General features: G+C 44.5%; 1 protein-coding gene across 2 annotated transcripts; it reads right to left on the reverse strand.

Moving 5' to 3' along the window:
- Positions 1–3,932: 3,932 nt before the first annotated feature.
- LOC120688304 (bromodomain-containing protein 4-like) lies at positions 3,933–10,175 on the reverse strand. 2 transcript variants are annotated; one of them, XM_039970566.1, is made up of 10 exons: positions 9,796–10,175; positions 9,143–9,191; positions 8,962–9,049; positions 8,807–8,852; positions 8,627–8,725; positions 7,249–7,317; positions 6,410–6,722; positions 6,203–6,327; positions 5,722–6,013; positions 3,933–4,306 (listed from the first exon to the last, which is right to left on the reverse strand). In XM_039970566.1, exons 1-10 carry the CDS (start codon positions 10,054–10,056, stop codon positions 4,128–4,130), a joined length of 1,521 nt encoding a protein of 506 aa, XP_039826500.1. In that variant the 5' UTR covers positions 10,057–10,175; the 3' UTR covers positions 3,933–4,127. The 2 variants fall into 2 exon arrangements, with proteins under 2 accessions (XP_039826500.1, XP_039826499.1); XM_039970565.1 differs by lacking the exon at positions 3,933–4,306 and having other exon boundaries at positions 4,757–6,013; positions 9,796–10,167.
- Between the last annotated feature and the right edge of the window lie 518 nt (positions 10,176–10,693).

The following is a 10,693-nucleotide window of genomic DNA, read 5'->3' on the forward strand; positions in this document are numbered from 1 at the left end:
AAACCCATCCGGCTGATCCATATAGATCTCCTCTTCTAACTCTCCATTGAGGAAAGCCGTCTTAACGTCCATCTGATGAACGAGAAGACCATAAGAGGCTGCCAAGGAAAGTAACACTCGAATTGTGGTCAATCGGGCAACTGGTGAATAAGTGTCAAAGAAATCTTCTCCTTCTTTTTGTGTATAACCCTTGGCCACAAGCCTAGCCTTGTACTTTTCAATAGTACCATCTGGCCTAAGCTTTTTCTTGAACACCCACTTGCATCCAACCGGTTTACATCCATAAGGACGTTCAACGACCTCCCAGGTTCCATTAGACATAATAGAATCCATCTCACTCCTTACTGCTTCCTTCCAATAGTCAGCATCAGGAGATGAATATGCCTCTTCAATGGTTCTGGGTGTATCATCTATGAGGTATACAATGAAATCATCACCAAAAGACTTTACAGTCCTTTGTCTCTTGCTCTTTCTTGGAGCATCATTGTTATCCTCCTCAGAATTTTCTACAAGTGTATGTTCATTGTGTTCTATCGGCTCAGCAGAGCCATCATCCTTGATGAACTCTTGCCTAGATGAACTTGTTTCATCTCTCATGGGAAAAATGTTTTCAAAAAATGTAGCATCTCTGGACTCCATTATAGTACCAACATGCATGTCAGGTACTCCAGATTTCACTATTAAAAATCTATATCCAACGCTGTGAATAGCATAACCTAGAAAGATACAATCCACAGTTTTAGGTCCAAACTTACGTTTCTTGGTTATTGGCACACTCACTTTTGCCAAACAACCCCATGTACGTAAGTATGACAGTGTTGGCCTTTTCTTCTCCCATTCCTCGAAAGGAGTTATCTCTTTATTCTTTGTAGGAACACGGTTTAGGACATGACATGCAGTCAATATAGCCTCACCCCACCATTCCTTGGAAAGTCCCGCTGTATCTAACATGGCGTTAACCAAATCCGTTAGAGTGCGGTTCTTTCTTTCGGCAACCCCATTTGACTGAGGTGAATAGGGAGGCGTCCTCTCATGAATAATACCATGTTCCTCGCAGAATAAAGTAAATAAGTTTGAGAAATACTCGCCACCACGATCTGACCTAACTCTTTTGATCTTTCTCTCAAGTTGGTTTTCTACTTCAGCTTTATAGATTTTAAAGTAGTGTAAAGCTTCATCTTTTGACTTCAACAAATAGATGTAACAAAATCTAGTACTATCATCAATCAAAGTCATGAAATATTTTTTACCACCTTTTGTCAACACTCCATTCATTTCGCACAAATCGGAATGAATTAATTCTAAGGGTGCCAAGCTCCTTGCCTCCGCGATCTTATGAGGCTTACGAGTTTGTTTTGATTCAACACATACATGACACTTAGAATTTTTGACAAAAGTGAACTTTGGAATTAAGCTCAAATTAGCTAAGCGCATCATACAACCAAAATTAACGTGACAAAGCCTCGAATGCCAAACATTTGTTTCATCAACGTTAATAACATTGTATGCAATTTTATTACAAACATCTGACAAAGAAAGACGGAACAAACCTCCGCTTTCATAACCTTTTCCAACAAAAGTACCAAACTTAGACAAGATACATTTATTGGACTCAAAGACTAATTTGAAACCATCTCTACACAGTAGAGAGCCGCTGACTAAATTCTTCTTGATGGTGGGGACATGCTGCACGTTCTTCAGCTGCACGGTCTTCCCCGAAGTAAACTTCAGATTTACCGTACCAACACCAAGAACACGCGCATGTGATCCGTTCCCCATCAGCAAGGAGGAAGTCCCGCCGGTCTGGTAAGAAGAGAACAAAGAAGCATCAGCACAAACATGAATATTAGCACCAGTATCAACCCACCACTCGGGTGAACCAAAGACTGAAAGAACAGTAGGTAATAAATTACCGTACCCCGAAGTTCCTCCAGGCTCGCTAATAACCATGTTGGCGGAGTTGTTGCCTTTGCGGTTCGGACACTTTGCAGCAAAGTGATCCGTACTAGCGCACACATAGCAAGCTCCCGTCTTCTTCTTCTTCTTAAAAGTGGTTGTCTTCTTAGTCTTTGGTTGGTTCTGCGGTGGCTTTTTCTTGTTCTTGTTGGAGTTGTTCTTCTGAACAAGATTGGCACTTGAAGCACCAACAACTCCTTTCCCACGTATGTCCTTTGCTCTCGCCTTCTCCTCAACATCAAGAGTCCCTATGAGTCCATCTATTGTGAACTCCTGTCTCTTATGTTTTAGAGAAGTAGCAAAGTCCCTCCAAGAAGGTGGCAGCTTAGAGATTATACCTCCAGCCACAAACTTATTGGGTAACACACATGGGGACTCTTTGCTGCAATTTTTGAGATCTTTTGCCAGAGTATGTATTTCATGAGCCTGTTCCACTACAGAACGGTCTTCGACCATCCTGTACTCAAGGAACTGCTCCATGATATACAACTCACTCCCGGCGTCAGATACTCCATATTGAGCCTCAAGAGCATCCCACAAAGCTTTGCCAGTTGGCAGCCGGATATAAGAATCCACCAGGTTATCACCGAGAACACTAATGATCAAGCCTCGAAAGAGGATATCAGCCTCATCGAACGCACTCCCTTCCTCTGGAGAGAATTGTTCAGGCTTACCCTCTTTCACATGGATCACTCTCGATAATGTTAACCACAGTATAAGCCGCTCTTGCCAACGTTTGTAATTTGAACCATCAAAAGGTGATGGTTTGATTGATGCAGCAAAGCTAGATACCGAAAGCCTATTAACATAATCAGGTTTTTGGATTGTTAGAAATCTAGGCAATTTTCGGTATATTTTAATTCCAAAATTAAATGTATAAACTAGCAATATTTCTATGACTTTAAGGAGTAAAATAAAACATGTGAACATGTTTATACTTATCACACATATAAGCATAAACAATATAAATAACCAAAGTTTCAGGGAGTACCCTAAAGCGGGGCCGTTGCCGGAGGCATTGGCTGCGCTGTTACCAACTGGAGTAGACATCTACTCGGTTGGCCTCAGTCGAAGTAGTCGAACTAAATCGGTGCAGGAAGAAGTTCGCAGTGCAGTCCCACGAACGGTCACCAAGATGTAGTCGACGTAGTCGTTCGACCACCAGAATGTAGTCGACGTAGTCGTTCGGCTCGTCCACCAGGAAGTCGTCGTACAATCGGGCAAAGCCTTAGTATTTTTGAGCAGTCACGCTAAAGCGTTACCCAAAAACCTGATTGCCCGCCTATCCCGTGCAGGATCTCAAGGCGAGCAAGGTTTCGGAGGCCTGCTCACGCTAATTCTGTGCGCGCAGAAATTAGCGTTGGGGAACTCAGTTGTTGCAACTGGAGAGAGAAGAGAGGAGCCGAGTTGCCTCAGTGCTCTGGTGCAGGATGGATGAGGGGAATGGCACTCCTTATATAGTGACTCAGGTGCTCAGGTTCGTTGAACCTGGACACCATCAGAGTCATTTAGGTGATGCGGTTATGGCCATTAATTACAGATTTAATTGCACGTTTAATCGCACGATTAATTGCTGTCAACGGCAAAATAGCCATCACATCACACCGCGGCGCGGCGCGGCGCGGCCGACCGGCCCAGCCGGGCCGTCTCGGCGAGGCGAGCGAGCGCGCGCGCGTGTGGTTCACCGTCCTCCTCTTACCGGCTTCACAAGTGGTGTACAAGAAGTCCACCTTTTAAGTCGGTTGAGATCCTCCTCAATTCCCGGTACGGAATTAAACATTGATTCCCTAGCATTAATAGTGGGCTTTAAATTCTTTTAATGCTTTAGAATAAATGGGCCAAGCCCATTACTCCAACAGCGGGCATAGACCGACGGCAGGGCGCGCGTAGGTCGAGGCTGCGGTGAGGAAGAAGATAGAATGTGACCCTGACAAGTGGGACCCATGAGTACTGTAGCAAACGGTGTCAAATATACCATCGGACCTTTTTCCCAATCCCTCCAACCAAACAAAAAATAGAATGGGTCCAACCCAACCTAAAACTATTAACCAAATATGAGATGAGTTAGAGCCATACTTAAAAACAAGAGATGAAACCAACCCAACCCACCAGATCCCGGAACCAAGATGGGCGCGCCCGCTCAGGGGTCAGGGCTGTGGGCGTCGACGCATTCACGTGCCGTCACGCCCCCCTGCCGCGCACCATTGGCTCCTCCGGCATAGGATGCTTGTGCCGCTGCAGCTCCCGAATCGCCTTGGCCCGGCATCGGTAGCACACGCACGAATATCCGTGCACATATTTTGTACAGTTCGACGTAACAGATTTGCGGCAGTAGACCACATTACATGACCTGCAGAAGGTAATCACTAGTTTATTATGGGGTAAAAAATGGGATCAAAAGTGTCAAATTTGGTGCAGCAGGCCATTCAACATATCCAGAGTAAACCTAAAAAAAACAAGAAATAAACATACTGGATTGCACACATGTATGAAGTATTAAATAGAGTTTTAAAAAATAACTAATTGCACAATTTAGTTGTAAATAATGAGATAAATCTTTTAAGCCTAATTAGTCCACGATTGGATACTAATTACCAAATAAAAACGAAAATACTATAGTAGCGAAACCCAAAAAATTTTGGGAACTAAACACACCCCCAAATGTTAGCACAGCACCAGTAGCCACCAGGTCACGCTCAAGCAAGCTTTGACCGGGGGTCGCTCAACCGGGGAAAAAAAATCTCTACTGGAAAAATCCTATCACAGTCGGCCACTCGTACATTTGGAAATGGAACGGATCTTCCCAGGGAAAAGGCACAATTATTCACTGCCTTTTTGCTTGTATACTTCCTCTTCTACTATAATGTTACAAATTGGACAACAGGCGCCGCCTCATCACCAAACATTATCATCTCCAATAGGATTAGAATCTGTACAAACTACCCTACCCTTTTACAACAATTAACTGGGGTCAAATGATTAAATGGAGGGCCTAGCTGCTCCGCTTCCCACAACCAGCCACCACCATTTGTGTTATTCTCCGACGACAAATCAAATCTTTTGTTACTTCTTCATCGCTTCTGGTGCTCCACTTATTGAGTTGTCAATGTATATCGTCTATCAGATGGTTCAGCATTGGGCCCGGAGAAGCAGGATTCAACTTGTGCCTCTGCGTCAGAGATCGCATTACTAAGGCAAACTAAGTCAATGACTACTGTGCTCATAGCTGCTAAGCCAGATCAGGATGCTTCGGATTTGCTAACTTTCCCCTAGACGGGGAACCTGATGACTGGACACCAGCATTTAAGCTTGGATGAGCTGAATTATTATCATTTGCATTCTTTGGATCCTGACATGCACCTTGCACAGGGTTGACTGCTGCCTTCCCAACATCTCCATTCTGTGCTGTTTTAAGACTATCAGCAGTTAGTTGGTGGCCATGGATATAGCCGTTGGCTTTGCCATTCATTCCAGAAAACATCCCAAGCACTTGAGCATGTGTCATAGGAATGCCTGATCCAAATAACCCCTGCCCAGCATATTGACCCATGACGTTTGACATAGCAGTGAAGCCATTGATATTAGAGTGGATTTCTCGACTGTGGCTGTGCTGCTGTAATGGAGGCATTGTTCCAGTACTAACGGTACCGCCACACGACTTGTTAACTCCATTCTCATGCTTCATTACTTTACTGGCAATTTCAGAGCTCTTATCAAAGCTTGCTGATGTAGAAGCTACTGTTTGAGTTCTAGTTAGAGCCTCACCAGTAGCATCACCATTTGAAGACAGTCCAGACTTGTGATGGAGCACATCAATCTTGGATGGCATGTTGGGTTGAGTAGCGTCCTCAGAGGAGGGATTGGTCGATGCGACAACTGGAGGACACTCAGAGTTTTGAGGTGGCTCACCATCTACAACCCATCCTGGGCCAAAATTTGTCCCAGGGGGTAGTGCCCTTCTGATACGATTTGCTGCTACATCCCAGCCAACTGGGCCCAATTTTGCTGTGAACCACGCCAAGCTCCTAGCATATGCATGTTGCTGCTGAACCCCTACCTGGTTCAGACAATAAGGAAAAATCAAATAAACTAGAAATATTAGCATAGCAAGTTCCAGCCAGCATAGATTGTTAAAGCAGTAAGTTTCAATGATCAAGAACAGTTAAGTTAGCAGGGTTATTAGCCAGACTACAACCAAATTTGTGAATTCTTCAAAACAAATTGTATCTGGTCAGGATGTGCTTACTGGAACCAGTAGTTTCCTCTCATCATCAAAGGCAGCAAACAGAGAACTATTATGTGAGTAATGCTCATATGTACTCCGGCGGTCGTCATCTAAACTAGGGGTTTTTTTCCCCCACTTGGACGAACCTAGAAGGTTTACAGAAGTCATGTTTGTAAATCAAAAGTTTAGCAACATAACATATGAGCACATATAAGTAGAAGAACTAACCTGAATAATCACCAATTTTATCTGTTCTTTTTGCACTAAAGGAACCAAACATACTGTGAAAAGTGGATGGATCTTTCAATGGGGTACTTGTATTTCGAGTTCTGTCTCCCGTTGATCTTTTTCTTATTGTATCGGCGTTGTCTTCAGGTTTATTTGTTTTTACATTGGATAGATCTGGTGAGACATCATCCTCCATCTTGGGATTCTTTGGTGGCCTGCCTCTTCGAGCTGGTGGTTTGGGTTCTTCTTCTTCATCGCTAGGTTGCCTCAAGTTTTCAAAATCCTTTTTGGCAAGAGCTTCAATAGATCGTGCCTAAGAGATTATTGAATGTTTCAGGTACATAGATTAGATGACTGGTATTGCCAACTTGTCCACGATACAGAAAAATTCAAGGGAAAAAGAACTGAGCTGACTATATATGTCGATCTATCAGTAGTATATTTTTGCATTGCAACAAATATATGGTGTCTTCTATAATGGTAAAGTATGTATCTGGAGGAGACATGCCAAGGAAAACAGCCAACTTGATGTTCAATTTGTATACTTAGATTATTAGCATAGGGAAAATCAGGAGTTAAAAAGCAGTTGGCAAGCTAATATGTCAAAAGGAATGAACGTTCAGACAAACAATTGCAGTAAGGAAACAAAAGGTCACAGTGTTTATGCAAACATAGATAAAAATTAGCATGTCAGTCCCACAAAACTGAAGGAAAAGCTGGAACAATTTTCATGCTTAACATATATCTGGAACAACAGAACTAACAAAAAACATACATGATCCACAAAATATAGAAGTGCATGCAGCAAGATGGGTTATATAATACAATAACAAACATACCTGCCGGAAGTAGATTGTGTCGGCTGAATTGTAAGACATGGCATTTGATGTAAGTAGAAATATACCGTCCTGCAAAAACAGAAAAACATTAGATGTCAAAAAGAAGATCCTTTATACTGAAGCACAAGTATTACCCCATTATGATTTGATTTACTACAAAGTGTGCAATGAAATATTCAATCTCATGTTTAACATATATATGCAGGAAAATTCCCCAGTGTTTCTGTGGGAAATTAAACATGCCAACTTTATACAATTTTAAAATACAAGGGAACACCCAGTGCACTTGGTATTCTCAAAGAAACAAAAAACTACAACATGCATTATGTATTCTGCTTCTGCATTTAGAGAATGGAATTCAACAAAGCAGCAACACGCCATTCAGTGCAACCCAAGTCAATAGATGACCTTGGCAGTTACAAAGAACAAATATTTAATTATCTGCTGAAGCTCAGATATCAGTAATGTATATTAAGCAAGTATACGCAAGAAGCACAGTGCCACTGTGGATTAGAAAAGTTCTTGAGCTACTGATACTTTTTCTTAAAGCAGCTGGTTTATAGGCATAGCAAACAGTTCTTGGATTTTATTCATTAATTAAGTATCTGGACTAATTATTCCCATGAAACTTCACTTTAGCAGTCTAGGCATCCAACCTATGTTAGAATAAAACATAACTCTGAGCGATGAATACAGCTCGTAACCATGTAGGTCCAACTGATTATTCACGAATGACTACTGTCATCACAGTATAATCTAAGCTGAAGTCTAATGAATTAATACTGTATATAGGTAAAAATCATTTAGTTCAATGGAATTCTTTTTCACTTGGAACTGTGCAAGACAATCATTATATCACAACCCATGAAGTTTCAACATGTCAATCCAAAAAGTACCTTTCATTAAGGACATTAACTCATATGGTATGAGCTCACTTTGGTCCCTGGTAAAAACAGCAAGAACCATAGAAAATGTACATAGAGATATAACGTAGTGCATGTTACTCAAGAATTTCTTGTCCAGTGCATCAAAGTGCAGAAAGCAAACAACTAGCACATTCTATTAACAATACCAAAAGGCAGTATCTAGTTCCTCACAAAGTCACAAGGGATTAATGAAAGCTAGACAGGTGCAACTATATCAACAAAACATTAGTTCATTATACACAAGATTAAATTGGAAAGAACAAAGGTAGGTTTATGATACAAGGAAACAATAGAGACATTGTTAAACCAGTGAATTGAACAACAAATACAGTAGTACAGCGCAGAAGGTTGTACCAAACACCAGTTAAATCAAAGATTCAAATAAAAGCTGGTAAAACAGAGACCTCAACACAACCTGAAGGAACCAGTAAATGAAACAGTCACACATATACCTCAAACTGCTCCAAGTTAGAATACGAGTCATTCAACAGCTTCTCACGGATTGTCGAGAAGTCCATCGGATGCTCAATAATCTCATGGTAATCTGGAAGCTGCAGTCACATATAAAATGCGGGTATTAGCATCCAAGCTCCCATCTGAAAGCACAACAGAACTACAGCTCCATGACTCACCTCCTCTGGGTCGACAGGCTCTGAGAAAACTCCATAAGTATCCTTCCTGAGAGAAGTGCAAGGTAGACAGATAAGCGCACATAACCTAAGTCAGGTGAAACCCAAGCAAACCTTATTGGACCAGAATTACATCAGGATGGGGCCAGGGCACTCACTTCTGGAGCCTATCGAGGATGAAGAGCAGCAACTTTTTGTCTGGGAGGGGCGTCCCCGTGGGCCCGCCGCCATCCAACGCAGCAACTCCTGCTCCCACAAACGCAAGAAACGTTAACCAACGAAAAATTCAAATCCCTGAACCACTTCAACGCTAATGCTTTGCTTCCCTCCAAGTCTTACCTTTCCCCGTCGCTTTCGCTGCGTCCTTCTTTCCTTCCCCCGCCTCCTCCTGCAGCATCAAAGAACCGAAACAGCAACAATAAGAACAGAAATCCACCAAAACAAACACATTGTTGCATGACGATTCCTGCTTAAAAGCGTCACTATCCCATCATGTAGTGGGGATTGCAGCAAAAATCTAGTGTTGCAGCAAGCTCCGTTCTGAAAGCGACGACTTTTTTCTGCCTCTCGCAGTCCGGACAGTGCTTGCAACCCATCAATAGGAGAAAAAGGAGGTCAAATGCGTCAAAACTTGTCAGATCCGCATACTGTTCCCTTCAAAGGAAAGGATTAAAGCGCTGACGAGGGTCAAGATCCCTAGACTGGCCGGACTCCAGAGGCCCCAAAAAGAATTCGAAACCCGCCGAAAAAAGCAACGCCCTCCAAGAAGCAAAAATCCGCAACCGCCACTATCACAGCTCCACTGATCCCCGCTAGATTCCCCACCACGGAGGCGAGCCGTACCACAAAACACCCAAAAAAAAATCCCGAGCCCGCAGATCCAACCACTACGGCTCCGCATCGCCGCGTGTCCCGCGGCCAAAACCCCCTCGGGGAGGTCCCCAAACCCCGGAATTTTCGAAAAATTGGCGCGAGAGAGGGAGGCCCCCGACCTTAACGACGCCGGAGAGGACGCTCTTGAGGCGCTTCTGCCGCCGCCGCCCGCTCCCTGCCCCATCATCATCGTCATCAGAGGGGTTGGGGTCCCGGCGGGAGGGTGAGGGGGCCGGGGTAGGGTTTTGGGCCTGGAGACGGAGGCTGCGGCGTTGGAGGTCGAGGAGGGAGGGGCGGCCCTTCTTCTTGCGCCGCCGCTGCGGGGATGGCGTTTCTGCGGGGGGCGGGGGCGGGGGAGGAGGCTTTCGGGTCTTCGCCATCGCAGGCCGGCAGGCCGCAACGGCGACGGCGGCAGCGGCGGCGGCGGCGAGGCGCGGACGGGGGGAGGGAGGTGGTGGTGGTGTGATGGCCTGGCCGCCTGGGAACGGGTCGGGGTGCGTGTGGCTTTGCGTGCGTTTGGTAGTATTTTTTTTTTCCTGGGGCCTTTCGGTTTGCGTCGGGCGGCTCGGCTCTTGCGGGGCCCGCCGTGTCATGACCCGTGGGGCAGGCTGTACGTGGTCCCACGTGGAAGCGTGAGAGGATTAAGCTCCCGTGTTATTGGGTTCGGATCGGCCGGCCGCGGGCGCGTTTGGTGGGGTGGGTGGGACCGGGCGCGTCTGTGTGTCGTGGGCGCATCCGATTGGTGGGTGTCCCCAGGTCGTGTGGGTGGTTGTTTTCTACTAGTTGGAATAGGAGGCCGTGTGACCCACCTGTCAGCCAAATGAGGAGTTTCCCGCAATTCTTACATGGGGAATCAACCAACAGTACCGTTTTGGAAAGGTTAATCGATCTTCTCTTGAGCTACTAAGTGACAGTCAGCTAGTGTTAAAAAGTCCCACGTATGGCTTCAACCAAAAAAAATCTCACATATAAGTTTCTTACGTGTTTTATGGATAAATAATGGTCCAACTCATGAGA

Source organism: Panicum virgatum, chromosome 9N (genome assembly GCF_016808335.1).
Source record: "Panicum virgatum strain AP13 chromosome 9N, P.virgatum_v5, whole genome shotgun sequence".
NCBI classification, from domain to species: Eukaryota; Viridiplantae; Streptophyta; class Magnoliopsida; order Poales; family Poaceae; genus Panicum; species Panicum virgatum.